General features: G+C 43.9%; 1 protein-coding gene across 2 annotated transcripts in view; it reads right to left on the reverse strand.

The window, feature by feature from the left end:
• SLCO2A1 (solute carrier organic anion transporter family member 2A1) overlaps positions 1-17,354 on the reverse strand; it is a 57,713-nt gene that overhangs the window by 28,912 nt on the left and 11,447 nt on the right. For both annotated transcript variants that reach the window (XM_083616287.1, XM_083616286.1), the window contains exon 2: positions 4,882-5,019. In XM_083616287.1, the coding sequence (XP_083472413.1) occupies positions 4,882-5,019 (138 nt within the window). The remainder of the gene's footprint in view (positions 1-4,881; positions 5,020-17,354) is intronic.

Consider the following 17,354-nt stretch of genomic DNA (forward strand, 5'->3'; position numbering starts at 1 on the left):
CCAGAGAGAGTCAGGAAGGGGAGCCCCATATAAAAGTATGAAAGTGTCTGGAAGCAAAAGCAAATGTATTCCAAATGGATGGGAAAGATAACTACTTGTGGGTTGGAATGGCCACAGATATATGACTGCCCGAGGAATCTACCACAAAGTGGACACCATGGAGGTTTCCCAACTACAAGACAACATCTTTTTTGCATAAAAGTACTGAAGAATTTCCTGTGTCCCCTGCTGTGAATGGAGCAATGTGTTTCAGGACCTGGTTAGAGCATTTCAGGGCACCAGAGTTTGTTTTGTTTAATGGCTCCTGCACATTCATGTCAAAGAAGGGAAGGGCTGTGGCTCAGTGGCAGAGATCATGCTTTTTGTAATTAGGAGTTCCTAGGTTCAATCCCCACCATCTCCAGTTGGGACTGGGAGAGAAGAGGGTCTGAAATCCTGGAATGCCTCTTCCAATCAGTGTAGACAATACTGAGCTAGACCAACCAATCCCAAGGCAGCTTTTTATGCTGTTTGTTTGTTTGTTTATCTAGCTATCTATCTATTTATTACCATTAATTCTACCTTACTTTTCAGGATAGAAATCCTTCTAAGGTAAAAGGTAAGAAACAATAGGTGGAATTCAGCATAGCCTTAAGGAGACCGTTCCATCAGCACAAACACCTTCTGCTTGCCCTATGAAACGACCTCTCCTTTCCCTCACCCTACATACTGTTTGGGGGAAAGAAGATTTGGGGGAAACACAGGGGGGTGAACCTCATTGAGGTAGCAGCCCCTTGCGAATGGGTTGGTTGAATCTGACCCTATGCTTTTTTAAAAACTTCAACAAAAAATGTCAACATACAAAAAGTAACCAGGATCTTTCCCACAGGGGAAAAGGTACAGGCCTTGAACCTTTTAAAGTAATAATAATAATAATAATAATAATAATAATAATAATAAAAATCAGCCTCAGTATTAGAGATATCAATGTCAATCCAGGTCAATGATGCTGCCTACACTACTTGACAAAATAAACGGTTAAAAATGTGATCTCGTTTCAGACACATATACCATGATATAATGGGGCATAATCAATATTTGCTCTTATTTTGCCCTTTGGGCAAGTTCTGTTACTCCTACTACTTAGGGAGAGGTCCATAAAGATGCTCATTGAAGTAGCTGCTTCTCTAGCTAGGTAGAAGGAGTTGCAGAAGCAGCAATTTAGAGTCCTGAATAAAGTAGGAAATATGGATGGCCCAAGAGGTATAACACTGGGGACTGCAGGGCCAGCTCCAAGACATTTTGCTCCCTGACCTAAAAGGACAAGAAGGTGCATCCAACTAGACTGACAGGTGAATCTTACCTCAACACCACCAGCAGGCCTGTAACCTTCTCTGTACCTGAAGGCAGCAAGCTACCTTTGGTGGTGCAGGCCAGGCAGCGTAGAGGATTCAGGGGGGTTTTGCCACCTGAGAGCTGCCTCGCTCTGTCCAGTGCTTGGGCTTGCCCTGAAGAACTGTTCAGTTTTGATTTTTGCATTCTGTCCATGTATCCCATGGGCGTTCAAAGAGAAGTGGGTTGCGACTGACATGTTTATGGGCTTCCTCTCAAGTCTCTGGAAGTGGTTGATGCTGGAGGCAGCAACAGGGTGAGAACCACTGGGAGTGATTTTTTCTAGAACAGCCCTCAGAGAAAGGAGTGGGAAACAAATCTAAACAGATGGACAGTCACGCTAACACAGCACAGTTTAACTGGTCTTATGTTCTCAGTTAAGTGTGAGGCTTTGGCAAACGCTTTCCCTCGCACTGCTATGTGAACCAGCGCTGCTCACCCTGATGGCTAACTGCTGGGCCCTTGGATGTCGGTTCTGCTCTGCTTTCTGCTTGTGCCAGGCCCAGAGGCTCATGTTTACTTCAGGCCCCATCCATTTTATATTTCTGCCCAAGTGCGGTTCGCGTGCTCTTCGCACGCTGACAGTACAAACTGTGCAAACGCAGCAGAGCCCCGGCTAATTAACACACCTATTTTGTGTTTCCCCCTAGAATTTGATAGAGTCGCTTGCCAGGCTCCAGGTGCTTTGCCAAATATCAAGCTTAAAAATCAAAGCTGTTCCTGATTGAGTCACTAGGGACCAAGTTCCAACTTGAAAACTGCTCAAGCAGAGCCAGAACTATATTATAGCACCAGCCACTGCAAAACAGTACCACATGGAGAAATTCAAAGTCAAGGGCAGCCTACTGTTGGTGGGTAAGTAGATGGGAGACTGTATTGCAGTCACTGCTGCACTGGTATTAAGACTGTTTTGCTCTTCTTGGACAGGAATATCCGATGGACAAGAACTTTGGATCGGTCCAGACCTCCTGTTTACATCCTGCTGTCTTTGCCTGCTTGGAGGCAGCGAAAACAAGCTGGTCCCCGTTTTAACCTCTGGCTGTCAATGGCCCTTTGCAGGATTCTGCATTGCAGATGTGCCTCTGACATTTCTGATAGTTTCGGATCCCAGAGCACAAAAGTATCTAAAGCTTCTGCTCCTCCTGATCTGTTTCAAAGGGAAGTCTGTGCTGGAAATGACAAAAAGATGCTAGGAGTCATTTCCCGCAGGAGGATAATTTCCTAGTGTATTAAAAGTACTTATAAACAAGCTGAGAAAATTAAGCAGCCCCAAAGCTGCAGAGCTCAGAGCAGGCATCCCCAACCTTCAGCCCTCCAGATGTTTTGGACTACAATTCCCATCATCCCTGACCACTGGGTCCTGCTAGCTAGGGATCATGGGAGTTGTAAGCCAAAACATCTGGAGGGCCACAGGTTGGGGATGCATGGTTTAGAGGTTAGGAAAGGGGAGAGGGCTCTAAACCTGCCAGCCAAAGTGCAATGCAGAGAATGATGGGAAGCAGAGGCTGAAGAAAATGTTTCAGAAAGGGAATGGGGAAGAACTGGAGTTGGAGGGTCTCCTGGATTTGAAAGCAGGGCAAAGGAAGCAGAGCAAAACCACAACCGAAGCAGCAAAAGCCGTTGCTGTTGGCTGGGTTCCATGAATGATGTTGACTCCATCCCCGGGGAAAGAGGGATTTCTCATGGGAAACACTGACATAATCTTAATTATGGGGGTACTACAAAGGTGCTGCTATAATAAAGGCTATCGCTGTGTGTAAAGTTCTAGACATTAGTTTTGGATGGTGCAGGGGATGCTGTAATGGTCTGACTCACAGCTCCATAACAAATTGGGGGGTTTTCACCTTCTTTTAATATAGCATTAATTAACGTGTAATGCAGCATTACACACCAGATGCGGCACCACTTCTGAGGGCCTGGAAGAAAGCACATATCTATTAAACCCAGGGGTGTAGCAGCACTCCATTGCACAGAAAGGTAGGTCAGGCTCTCCTCTTTCTCAGGGAAACAGTCAGAAAGCAGCAGGCCCCAAGGCCTCAAAATCATTCTTTCCCACTGCCCCCACTCCCTTCCCAGGATTCTTGTTTCGGAAGGAATTGTCCTTGCTAAGTGTCATTCCAAGGCAGCATCCAGTTTGCCTTCTTAAAAACCATCTCTTCCTCGTATAGCATATCGCTATATGATAGACTATAGGTGGGGGATGAGTGTTCAGACCCCTGGGCACTCACTTGTGGGGTGCCTCAGGGTTCCGTCCTCCCCCCCATGCTTTTCAACATCTGCATGAAGCTGCTGGGAGAGATCATCAGGGGGTTTGGGCTGGGTGTTCATCAGTATGCAGATGATACCCAGATCTACCTCTCTTTCAAATCGGAACCAGTGAAGGCGGTGAAGGTCCTGTGTGAGTGCCTGGAGGCGGCTGGAGGATGGATGGTGGCTAACAGATTGAGGTTGAATCCTGACAAGACAGAAGTACTGTTTTTGGGGGACAGGAGACGGGTGGGTGTGGAGGACTCCCTGCTCCTGAATGGGGTAACTGTGCCCCTGAAGGACCAGGTGCTCAGCCTGGGAGTCATTCTGGACTCACAGCTGTCCATGGAGGCGCAGGTCAATTCTGTGTCCAGGGCAGCTGTTTATCAGCTCCATTTGGTACGCAGCCTGAGACCCTACCTGCCCGCAGACTGTCTCGCCAGAGTGGTGCATGCTCTAGTTATCTCTCGCTTGGACTACTGCAATGCACTCTATGTGGGGCTACCTTTGAAGGTGAACCGGAAACTACAACTAATCCAGAATGCGGCAGCTAGACTGGTGACTGGGAGTGGCCGCCGAGACCATATAACACCGGTCTTGAAAGACCTGCACTGGCTCCCAGTACGTTTCTGAGCACAATTCAAAGTGTTGGTGCTGACCTTTAAAGCCCTAAACGGCCTCGGTCCAGTATACCTGAAGGAGCATCTCCACCTCCATTGTTCTGCCCGGACACTGAGGTCCAGCGCCAAGGGCCTTCTGGTGGTTCCCTTGCTACGAGAAGCCAAGGTCCAGGGAACCAGGCAGAGGGTCTTCTCGGTAGTGGCACCCGCCCTGTGGAACGCTCTCCCACCAGATGTCAAAGAGAAAAATAACTACCAAACTTTTAGAAGACATCTGAAGGCAGCCCTCTGTAGGTAAGCTTTTAATGTTTAATAGGTTATTGTATTTTAGCGTTTTGTTGGAAGCTGCCCAGAGTGGCTGGGGAAACCCAGCCAGATGGGCGGGGTATAAATATTAATTATTATTATTATTATTATTATTATTATTATTATTATACACTCATGGCCTCAATGATGTAAGCAGCAGTAGAAGAAGGTCTTCTTGGTTATCTGGAGTGTGAACTATCATCCTTCTATTACTTCATCAACAATGACTGCATAACCACAGGTACCTAAACTAAGCTCAGGGAAACACAGGGAGTAATGAGGCAGGATGACCAGTTCCACTAGCTTTATGCTGAACCGGCATGCTTCACACAGTTACCTCATGCAAACTGGAGATAAAGCCAGAGGACAAACTGGAGAGGCCAAAGCGTTTCTCAATGGTTGTCAGGCTGCTCTTGAAGTAGGCACTGTAGAGGAGCTGGGCCAGCTGCAGAAGGCTATGGCAGGCAACAAACACCTGTTGGCAAAATGGTAACAGAATTAGGGTCATGGCAAAGTGAGGCCGCAGAAATCACCCAGATCAGGGCTGGAGCATCCCGGGGTGCGGCCAAGATATTGCCAGAGCAATAGTGTGCATATAAAACCACACTCACAACCAAAAATACAATTGACTCAATTATTTGAATGAAGCCTTCCCGGTTCACTCGGGTTGTCTTTGCAACTTGTTCATGCAACGTTTCTTAGAATCCAGCGACTTCATTGCTAAGCTGAGTTTCCCACCCATGACACACGTCGGAAGCACCAACACTGAGAAAAGATCCAAACATTGTGACAGGCATTATGAAGAGGACGGGGGAGTCTTTTGCTTTTGTAATTTAAAATGTGATTGATTGACAGATTTACACAAGCAAGTGAGCATTAGACAGAAAATGCATTGTGACTGCTGAAGGCACTGCCTTCTGACTGACAAGAGGGTACCCGTTCCAATTATTACTGCTGCTTGACATAAGCATCATGTCTTCATTACCTCTGTTTAGAGCATGAAATAGGTACTTGTTAAAACAAACAAAGGTGGGAATTTAGCAGTGGGGAGTACTGCTGTTCAGGGTTTCACCCATTTCATCTCATACACATATAATACATATATAATTCCAACATGTGCTTTTTTACAGGGGGTAATCAAGGGTCCACAGTACCATCACCTCTTGTTGTTGTTGTTAAAAAGTAGGACACTTACTGTAACAACTTTATGGTGAGTACTGGCACCTATTTTTCTAGAAAAAAAGCACTTATTCCCATAGTTAAAACCATGCTCCAGCCAGCTTGCAACACGAAAAAACCCAATTACAAACATAACAAAAGTAGCCATAAGCAATAAATAAACATCCGAAAGTACACAACAAAAATTAAACAATTTCCTATCTCCACCTCCACATTGTGAAAGAAAAAATATTGTTCAGAAAACAGGATGAAGACAGCATAATTTCAAATACTGTACTTCATGTCCCCTAGTTCTGAAGATGGGACAACCCCAGCAAGACTGACTGGCAGGCTCCAATGTCCTCCACCCCCACTTTTGGAATGCATGTGCCAACCAGTAATTTTACCAATAAAGGAACATGGGAAAGCAGGACAGGAAATGAAGGCAGGACGAAAGGAGGAACCTTATATTGCATTTCTGTAATAGACCAGGAAAGCAAATACATCATAATAGGCAGTTTAAAAAATGATTAGGCTTTTCCATATTTCTCTACTTTAAAAACGTCACTTGTGGAAAATAAAAATATGTATTTATTTAGTATTTACAACTTACAAGAGTTGCTCCATTGGACAGGTCTACTCAGAGGCAAGCCCCAGTGTTTCAATGGTGCTTACTCCCAAGCATGGAATAGCAGGTGGAAGTTGACATTGGCAAGGTTTCACACACATGATTCAGGCTGCTCAGTCTGCAGTTGAACTCTTTCCATAGCATGGGATTTTTATACAGCAAACCTGCCTACGGTGACTCCCCCCAACACCGCTGCCCCCCACCGCAACCTAGCTGTACTCGTCACATAAGGGTGTGTTCTCAATACTGCCTTAAAGTGCAATGATGTTCCCCTCCCCATTTGTTTCAGAGCTCCTCATCCCAGCAAGGCTTCCATTGTGTTTTCTGTTTTTGTACACTCCGGGAGCAGGAGGTGACACTGACAGGGCAGGGGTGTCTTTCCCCTATGCAAAGGTGGTTACCCCTTAAATGGCTAGGTATGAACTTAAGACACCAGTCAGTGGGAAGATGGCTTGAGCGAGAACACACCAGACTTTAGTAGGTTACAACAAAGTACAGGATATATATGAATTTTGAATAACACCCCACAATCATAGATTACAGAGGCAGCACTGGAAACGCAGCGAGTGTGCAGTAAATGGGAATGTGGACACAGCCTATGCCTTGGGCTTTGAGCTTTGCTTGGAGTCTCTGGCTTAAAGCCCAGGACGCAAGGCAAAGCTCAGGAAGCGTGTGGCTGGGCAGCTTTAGGTCTTACATAATTGTAATGGACAAGCCTGCAAGTCTTCTTTTGGTTTTTTTTTTTTTTAATGTAGTTCTGGAATCTTCCATAAGGAAAACCAACTGCAGGAGTATTTGAAGAGGGGGGAAATGTAAATGTTCTCCCTTAATTGAAAGCTGGCTGGTACTACTTAGGGAGAAAGGAATGTCTCCCAGGAGAGCAACATTTGCTATGCCTTTATTAACTGAAGCTTCTGCAGCTGTTTGATGAGGATACCAGACACTATGATTCGATGACATGGCAGATGTGTCCTGACTATTAGTTATTGAACACTGAAGGGGCAGTGTATTTAGAGACAAAAATACATTTTCATTATGTTTAAAAGGAAGTACACTAGGAAGTTATTCATTAATCAGTACAGAACACATTCAAGTCCAGAGGCCTTATGCATTTCAAGAAACCCCATTCTCTATACTAGCAAGTGACTTCGAAAGGCTCCCTTTATCCTCTCTAGGATTTGCTTGACTTAGTATTATATGCCGTACGGTTTAGGCCTACTCTCAGCCTGACTCTTTTAACACCTCCCGCTCACTCAGTTAACATCCATTTTCTAGGAGTGGGCAGAACACATCACATAAAACCATAGATTAAAAACCACCACATAAAACGCACTCCAATCTTATGGCCTATTAACCTCCCCACTGTTTATCTTTGTAGAAGAGTCCCTAGTGAAAGGCAACCGTTTCCAAAAACTATTCTGCGTAATACAGAACAGGGTTTCCTGAGTCCATGTCTCTCTTCCAGCACACAGGTTGAAAATACTGTTTTGTATTGTACAGTGGTACCTCAGGTTACATACGCTTCAGGTTACACACGCTTCAGGTTACACACGCTTCAGGTTACAGACTCCGCTAACCCAGAAATAGTGCTTCAGGTTAAGAACTTTGCTTCAGGATGAGAACAGAACTCGTGCTCTGGCGGTGCGGCGGCAGCAGGAGGCCCCATTAGCTAAAGTGCTGCTTCAGGTTAAGTACAGTTTCAGGTTAAGAATGGACCTCCGGAACGAATTAAGTACTTAACCCAAGGTACCACTGTATTAAATGGAACTTCATAGTACACGCTTTAAAAAAACACAGCATGACATTTGTTCATAGAATGACAGTAAAAAAACCATCCCCAACATAATTTCTCAAGCATTCTGGAAAGCTGTTCCACTTTCATACAACCCTAAACCCAGCTATTATTCAGTAGTCATGAAGGAATTGGGAGAAGAGAGGAGAGATGAAGAGAAGGCAAACAGTACAGATTTATATGTCAAAACAAAAACTTGGATCAGATGCTATTAGATTCTGTGCTAGCATCACACCAGCTAAATGCTACAGTGTCTCATTTGGCACACGTGTGAAGCAGAAGGCAGACAAGCCTTTTCCAGCATGTAGGACCCATGAGGTTAGCAGCACATTTCTGTGAATATCTGCTGATAAGTAAGATGCATTAAGATCAATGAGGCTTCCTCAACATTTAGTGGGTACAGGATTGCAGTCTTAAGTCCCAAGTGACAGAAAGGAAACTCTCCATATCCTGAGGCACAGTAGGCTACACTAACAGTTTTGATCTATTTTTAGCCATTTTTAGAGAACATTTTTAAATTGGAAGGAAAACTACTGTTTGCCACACCCCAAAAACACACAAGGAGGAGAAGAAACAGGCTCAGAAAGCACCTTCTCTAAGAGAATGGCCTGGTATGCTTGTCACTTTAAAGTTAAACCATAGTTAAATAAACTAAACTAGGGACGTGGGTGGCACTGTGATCTAAACCACAGAGCCTAGGGCTTGCCAATCAGAAGGTCGGCGGTTCAAATCCCCACAATGGGGTGAGCTCCCATTGCTCGGTCCCTGCTCCTGCCAACCTAGAAGTTCGAAAGCACGTCAAAGTGCAAGTAGATAAATAGGTACTGCTCCGGCGAGAAGATAAACGGCATTTCTGTGTGCTGCTCTGGTTCGCCAGAAGTGGCTTAGTCATGCTGGCCACATGACCCAGAAAAACTGTCTGTGGACAAACATCAGCTCCCTCGGCCTATAGAACAAGATGAGCGCTGCAACCCCAGAGTCATCTGCGACTGGACCTAATGGTCAGGGGTCCATTTACCTTTACCTTTATGGTTTAAATGTGAGTGTGCAGCATGCTAGTGCACACTGCTTAAATCCATAGGCCCTTCCCTTCTACTCTACTCCTGCTGCTGCCATACTGCTGGAGACAAGTCATAGTCTTGCTTAGTGTTACAAGCCCCCTTTTTGCTTCAGAGTATATTTATTTATTTTATTCCTTAATCATTCCACAGTCTACATTCCCTAGGCCAGGCTTCCTCAACCTTGGCCCTCCAGATGTTTTTGGCCTACAACTCCCATGATCCCTAGCTAGCAGGCCCAGTGGTCAGGGATGATGGGAACTGTAGTCCCAAAAACATCTGGAGGGCCGAGGTTGAGAAAGCCTGCTCTAGGCAAACTAAACTTTGCATACGTTACAACACTGAATAAATAAAACTGCAAAAATCAGACTTAAGTGTAAACAAAACGTATTACTCACATTGGGAGGGAACAACTTCCTAATAGGACAAAATGCAATGTAAGAACCATTTAAAAAGTCCAACTTTCCTGTATTTGCCGAGGATGATGGATGGAAAGGCTATGGATGGAAATCACCATGGCCACTGGCTGGGGATGGTGGAAGCTGCAGGAAGGCAACAGCTTCTCCACTTCTGATTTATGCAAAGCACTTTGTCCCAGGACGTGGTCCGAGGACACAACACACCAACATTGCTGAAGCTATGTGTCTAGATGAAATGCTGCCTGTGAATTTAATGCACACTGATTGGGTATTCTACTGAAGAAAGAGAAGAGATAATAAATTCGAGCACACAGGAAAACTGTCCTGGAAATATTTACTCATCTATCATTGTCATCCACTTGCTCAGGAACTGATGCTTTATAAGTTTTCTGTCATTTTGCTGTTTTGCTTTTATTCTCCTGGTCTGATTTTTATCGGCCGATGTTTCAACTATTGTGCTTTTAAGGCTGTTTGCTGCCCATAACATTTTAAATAATTTTGTTAAGTAGCAAACTGCTTGGTGTGTCCCCCACAACAGAAAAGTGAAATGAGAAGTGAGGCATTTGATCTAACCTTAAGGAATGACACACAAATTACTTTGGAGAGGGATTGATGATGTGAAGACGGTGAAGATGACAAGCACATAAGACTGAAGAGAAAATTCTGGAGAAGGTGAAATCAAGAACAGGAGGACGTAACAAGGAGTCCGAAAGTCAGGGAAGTGAGAACTGGAAAATGATGGACTAAAACAACTAAGATGACCCCTTTTGTAGGCCTTGTAGGCTTGGCTTGTACGGCTATATACATGAGCTCTGCTATCTTTCCTACTCCCCAAGGCAGCCCAACATGTTGACAGTTTCCTTTGTAGAAACTGACCGCCGTTTCCTCAAAGACATATTCTGCTGTTCCAGGCTAAGGCATTTCCAATGTACTTGGTTTTTCTCCATCAGCAACATAAACTGCAAAGCAACACTTGTGGCTTTCCTGAACTACACAGTAAGAACAAGTGATACTCCTGAAATGTATGCCAGAGATCACAGGAGCTGCCGCAGCTGGAAACTATAAGCTAACTAGCTCAGCCATAATGTTGGCTGGGCAAATGGATTATTCCTGCAAAGCTGCAACGTTACACATGAGCTCAGCCCAGAAAACCTGGAAGATATCCATTTTTTTAAAAAAAATATGCCACTACATCTGTAACGATGGCACAGTGATCCTATACTCCTCTTCATTGTTGAAAGTGATCTCCTGCAAGAGGGAGCCAGGCCATGACTTGTGACTTCAGGCAAATTTCAGACAACATTCATCAGGCATTTTGTAAAAGAAGCCACACTTCATATGCATTTGTACTTACCTCAGCCACCTGTTAATCACCTTGATGTTTATTTTAAAGACCGATGAATGATCCTATCTACAGGCTGTTTGCATAAGCAACTTATAAATCCCTCTTCTGAATGTCTTCACCTGCCCTCAAAGAATTCTGGGAGCTGTGGTTTGTTAAGGGTGCTGAGAGTTAGGAGGCCCCATATCCCCTCAGAACTGCCTCTCTCAGAGTAGTTTAACAACCAATCTCTGTTCACAGGGAACTTTGGGAATTGTAGCTCAGTGGGGAGAAAAGGGGCTTCCGAACAACCCTCAAGCACCCTTAGCAAGCAACAGCTCCCAGAATTATTTGAGGGAAGCCGTGTCTATTTAAAGTGGCATCAGGGAAATTTTTAGTGTTTGATGTTGTATTGTGTTTTTACTAATTTTTGTGCGGAGCCGCCCAGAGTGGCTGGGGCAACTCAGTCAGATGGGTGGCATAGACTAATATATGATGCTGATGATGATGACTATTACAAAAGTCGGGCACAGCTCTGCAGTTGGTGTCTTAATCCATATCCCAATTAATCAAAATCCTAATATTTATTCATTCCTAGGATTTAGAGGGGACCCCGCCCCCAGTCCTATAACATTATTATTATTATTATTATTATTATTATTATTATTATTATTAGTGAATGTGGCCTTACAGGGCAATGCAGATGCAGCATACATCTGATGAAGTGAAGTGAGCCCCACTAAGATGACTGAGACTTATTCCCAAGCTAATGCAGGGATAGAAGCCCAAGAACTGTTTAGTAATAGGGCTATCTTCTATTTATTTATTTGATCATATTTTAATTTCAACCATCCTACAAAGATGCTCAGGGGCTCTTCCCTCCCTGCTGCATTTCATACTTGCAGCAAGCCTGAGTTAGCTGAGCGAAACCGACCAACCCAGCATGATTTGTGACTCAGTGAGGATTTGAACCTGGATCTGCCTAGTCCTAGTCTGACACTTTAACTGATGCACCAAAATAGTTTGCTCTTTTGCACTGGAACCAACCTCAAAGACCCCATGAGAACCAGGACTGCAAATCTAACCTTTGAGCATAGGTTGCCAGTAATGAAAAGCAGAAAGGGAGCTGTCTTACTTTTTCTGTAACCTGCTGTCCTTTTCATATATTAAAAAAAACCCAGCCTAGCAAAAGGCCAGGTGAAGTCATAGGTGACAGCAGATCTGAAAGAAAGCAAATCCCACACTCTGTCCAGCCTTTCCCATCCTTGTCATTCTATATAAAGACAGCAAATCCCACTGGCTATCAGGATGGCATTAAAAGTCCCAGAAGGCTTTACATCAGAGGGAAGACATTGGTTATAGCAGCTTCTTGTTTCCTACCTTTCCGTCACATATGCCTCCTCAGTTACATGGAATAAAAAAAGATTAAGATTGTGGCAACAAAAGGAATCAAATTAATATAAAACATTGTCTTTTCATTCACAATTACCACGAAGAGAAAGAGAAAGGAGATCTGGATCCTGTCTATTTAGACTCGATAAAATATTATGACAACATGTAAAAATGGGAGCAGAGTCTATTTTCAGCAAACTGACAGCATGCAGTGTATACACAATAATGTAAAACTGGCTGTATTCTTTTGTCATAAAGGCTTCAGCTGACAGCTTATGCAAGGTAACGGGAATCAGTCAACAAGTCTGTTTACCCTTAGACTGCATATAAATGTCTGTTATGAAATGTAAGCTTGCAAAGGTCTGGCAGAAGACAGACAGCGCTATTGTGGCAGCGTTGGTCAGAAAGCCACGTCTCACACCTACGGTAACCACAGAACGGGTTAATGTTAAAGAAAACCAAGATAGGTCAGAATTGAGGGTATTGGTTCCCAGTGGAAGCAGAACTTCCTTTTCCTGTTCTGCAAGCAGAGAGTTTGAGAGTCAAGGGGAACATAGTGAAATTAGTCAAACTTGGTTCTCCTGACTCCAAAAGAGAAGTGCTGGTTGGAACAAGAGAGGATCTTCTAGCCAAGGCAGAGAAACTGGCAATGAGCAGGCTGCTTCCTTGGGGGGGGGGGGAGAGAAGAGTACAGTTAAGCCCAGTCTTGAGCTGCTTTTCTGTTGTCAAGAGTGGAACAAAGGGAGCTGGAGCGAAGAAGAGCCTCCCTTGGCATCTTTGTGCTAACAGATAAAAAGCACTTTTAGACATAACCCTCTAGAAATCTAGTCATAGGGAAATGGAGGGGGGCAGGAAAGGGCAGGGCAAGGTAATGTCTGAATTTCTTCTCATCGCCCTGAAAACATCACCATCACCATCATCAAAATGAGACCCAGAGGCAATTGCTCTTATCTGCACTATTATTTCTCCATCTTCGAAGTATGAAACAGCAGGAAGGGAATTGCTGACACACAATGAGTCCATATCTAGTAAGTGGTTGCATGAATGATGAGTAGGCAGCAGCTCAAAGCATGTACTCACAGCCTTCAAGACATTTTAAACCAGGCAAACACGGCCCTCCAGATGTGTTGGGACTACAACTCCCATCATTCCTGTCCTGTTAGCTAGGGATGATGGGAGTTGTAGTCCCTATACATCTGGAGGGCCGAGTTTGACTATGCCTGTTTTAAACACAATCAGTACAGTGGTACCTCAGGTTAAGTACTTAATTCGTTCCGGAGGTCCGTACTTAACCTGAAACTGTTCTTAACCTGAAGCACCACTTTAGCTAATGGGGCCTCCTGCTGCTGCTGCGCTGCCGGAGCATGATTTCTGTTCTCATCCTGAAGCAAAGTTCTTAACCTGAAGCACTTTTTCTGGGTTAGCGGAGTCTGTAACCTGAAGCGTATGTAACCTGAAGCGTATGTAACCCGAGGTACCACTGTATTACAGAGGATTTAAATTTTTAAGTGGCGTTTGCAGTAGAAAAACTTAAGAACCTTGCTAGATCGGACCAAAGGTCCGTCTAGTCCTGTTCCCAACATAGCCAGCTTCCCAAGAGCTCATGGTGGCCAATATGGATGGGGGTGATCTCACTTTTATCTTCACAAGAATCCTGTGTAGTAGGCTCAGTTGAGAGACAATGGTTGTCCCCCAGCCACTCAGGGTGGTTCACATAGGCATGGAGATTTGAACTCTTTCTGGACAGAGTCGAATCAAGACTCCACACTGGCATTTCACATTGGGTCAAATCTAACCTAAGTTAGTCCCACTGAGGTCCCACTAACATCAATGTAAAAAGTCAGTCATGACTTCAGTTTAGGTTCCACTGAAATAATGGGAACCAAATGCAACTAACTTGGGGTACAAGCCTATATACACTTCCTTGGGGGTAAATCCCACAGAACTCAATGGAACTTACTTCTGAGTAGACATGTATAAGATGGGCTCCAGATGTGCAGTCTAATCCTATGTCATACAAATGATTTGCCTTTTGAAAACTCTCCAGGCCATAATTTTACTTCCAATGTTTAGTTGCTGCTTTTCCCCACTCAAATCTCCAAAGCAGCTAACAGAAAACATCATAAAAACTCAATGACAAAAGGCTATTTAAGAAATCAGCACAACAAAAAGCAGTCAGCAAAACAATTTCTAAAACAGCCACAGGAACAGCTGCCAGTAAAACAAACAGATCAGCAGGGACAACAAATTCAGTTAAAAGCTTTGGAAAACAAAAAAGGTCTTAAACCAGCACTGAGCAAGATAGTAACAAAGGTACCTACCAGAACTGACTGAGAAAGGCATTCCAAAAACACACCTTTCTGGCCTTTCAGCTGCCTGTTGAAACGTTTCTGTCTAGCACATACATCTGAAACAATACACTTTCCTTTCCTTTTTATTTTTTACCCTGCCCCCACTTCCTCTCATTTCTCTGTTGCTTCCTCCTTGTTGAATTTTAGTTTGCAACCTCTTTGGGTCAGGTGGTGCTATATAAATAAAATAAAATCCAGTTGAAAAGTACATAGACTCCCACTACCTTTAGAAGGGTGGGGGGAAACAAAGAGCCTTGATTTAACACCTTGGTTGGAATTAGGGGTGGAGGGAGAGATTAGATTCCATTCATGCTGAAAGGCAAACCTACTTAATTTGCACTTCCCAAATGCACGAACAGAAACACAGCCAATCTTTGAAATTCGCTCTTATCTGAATTTTGCAATGCAGTTCTCCCGCCAAAGAATGTGTACAGCATGTAGCAGGGTAAAGCGTGCATAAAAATGCACATATTAGTGAAAATAAGATACAAACATGCATTATATTAGGGGGAATTGCTTTGCAACAATGTGTACATTAGGCAAAAATGCATAGTAACATTTGTATATTAAGAGAAATTCACTGATGAATTTTCACGGGGACTTAAAAAAACAAACCCCAACAACCCCACACTGTACATGGAAATGGGGAGAACTGGACTTAAAAGTAGAAAAAAATTGAAACTTGGAGGAACTGACAAATTCCCCCATCCTTGGCAGGAAAAGCCAATCACAGACACTTTGGCTGTAAAAACTCAAGAGGTTTCAAAACCGCTGAAAGGCTGTTTTGATCCAGAGAGATCCAGGTGTCTCTGTCAGTAGCTATGAGATCATATTTAAATCAGAGAATCAAAGCGTTTGATGGGTGCAAGTGGCAGTTTCTTCTCAAATCACTTATAAGGGCAGAATTGGCCACGCATTAGCCCAAGCCCACAAATACTGTATCTAATTCCCATCCACCAGATATTACTGTGCCAAAAGGGAGAAAAAAAACCAAGAATGAATAAGCAGCACTGAGAGAGAGTTGCTGGCTGCAAGCAAGGATTTAAGTAAACTAAGCCTAAATGACATACTGTCAACCACTATACCATGTTCAGTGTTTGCAAGCATGTGAGTGTCAGTAAAGGCAGGAGAGAAGGTTTTGTTACCATCTCTTACTCATAGTATGTTATCTAACTAACAAATCACTGCCTGGTGCGGTGCATGTGATCATATTGTATCAGAGCAGTGTCTTGGGGTCAATGGGGGATGCCCAGACACTTGAGAAAACTCTTTACGCTGTTGTCACCTCATGGAAGGCAGTGATTTATAGCCTGGCTGGGGATGGTTATTATACAAAGAGATCAATTTGCAAAAAAGAAAGAGAGGAATTTCTATGAAGTCAACGTTTAGAAAAAGCACTGGCCTTTTAAGGAAATGTCTGTTAAAAGCTTCCCAACATCTTTATTACCATACAGTTTTTACAGTGTCTGAAGAGATCTGATCTGAAAAGCCCCAAGACTCTGGATGATTAGGGTCAAGCAGCCTGCAGAAGGCCGCTGCGAGAGAATTATTCGGGAGCAATTTTGCATTTCATTAGATGAACTATTGAAAAGCAACGTTTGGACTTGAGTGCTAGAAACTACGCAAACCAGGCTTGGTGGCATTCCACTTACGGCCAACTTCTCCAAAAACCATACTTAAGCTTTGGTGGGCCTTTAACAGAAGACAATTCCAGAAGAAAAGAAATTGAGAATGCTTCCTTGCAAGCCAGTGTTGCGCTGGGGATCAGACAGAAGAGTGCTGTTAGCTGCCTGCCATATTACAGAGACTCAATTGGCCTCCATTAGAAGTCAGGCATTTGGTGCTGTCGGTTCCATGCTGTGGTGAACACTTTCCCAGCAGAGATTCAGCAGCCATTCCTGCTTTTGACTTTCAGCCATCTCTTGAAGGCGTTTGCTGTTGTTTTGACTGATCAGCCAATCCCTTTAATTATTATTTTTATTGTTTTTAAATAGTGTTTTATGTCTTACTGTTTTGCACCACCCTGATATTTTATGATGAACCAGTACAGAAATATGGCTTTACAGAAAATTGCTACAAGGGGCGTTTTTCTGCTTGCCTGGAGTTCCTTCTGCCTCCACCCTCCTCTCCTGTTTTCTTTGCCACCACACCAGCAGAGACCCAGGAGCATGGCACTGAACAGCTGCCTTGACTACCAAACTGCTTTACATCGGCCCAATTTCTGAAGGCTGAAATTTTGCTGCTGCCTTATTTCCCCGTTATTTTAAAAGGTTCATTGTACAGGGCATTATTTGTTGCTGGTGTGCCAGTCAGGTTTCTTTGTGTCTCCCCTTCTTTGCTATGGCTAACCTGTTAACAACGAATTACTGTGTAGTCTTTATATTCTAAAGAGCTATAAGAATGTGTTACAGTGGTACCTCTGGTTACGTACTTAATTCGTTCCGGAGGTCGGTTCTTAACCTGAAACTGTTCTTAACCTAAAGCACCACTTTAACTAATGGGGCCTCCTGCTGCCGCCGCGCCTCTGGAGCACGATTTCTGTTCTCATCCTGAAGCAAAGTTCTTAACCTGAAGCACTATTTCTGGGTTAGCGGAGTCTGTAACCTGAAGCGTATGTAACCCGAGGGGTGAGGAACCTATAGTTGGGAAAGGCCAAGACAGAGTGCCAGGCTAGGGGCTCAAACCTCAACT

Source organism: Podarcis filfolensis (genome assembly GCF_964270895.1).
Source record: "Podarcis filfolensis genome assembly, chromosome: 5".
In the NCBI taxonomy this organism is placed as follows: domain Eukaryota; kingdom Metazoa; phylum Chordata; class Lepidosauria; order Squamata; family Lacertidae; genus Podarcis; species Podarcis filfolensis.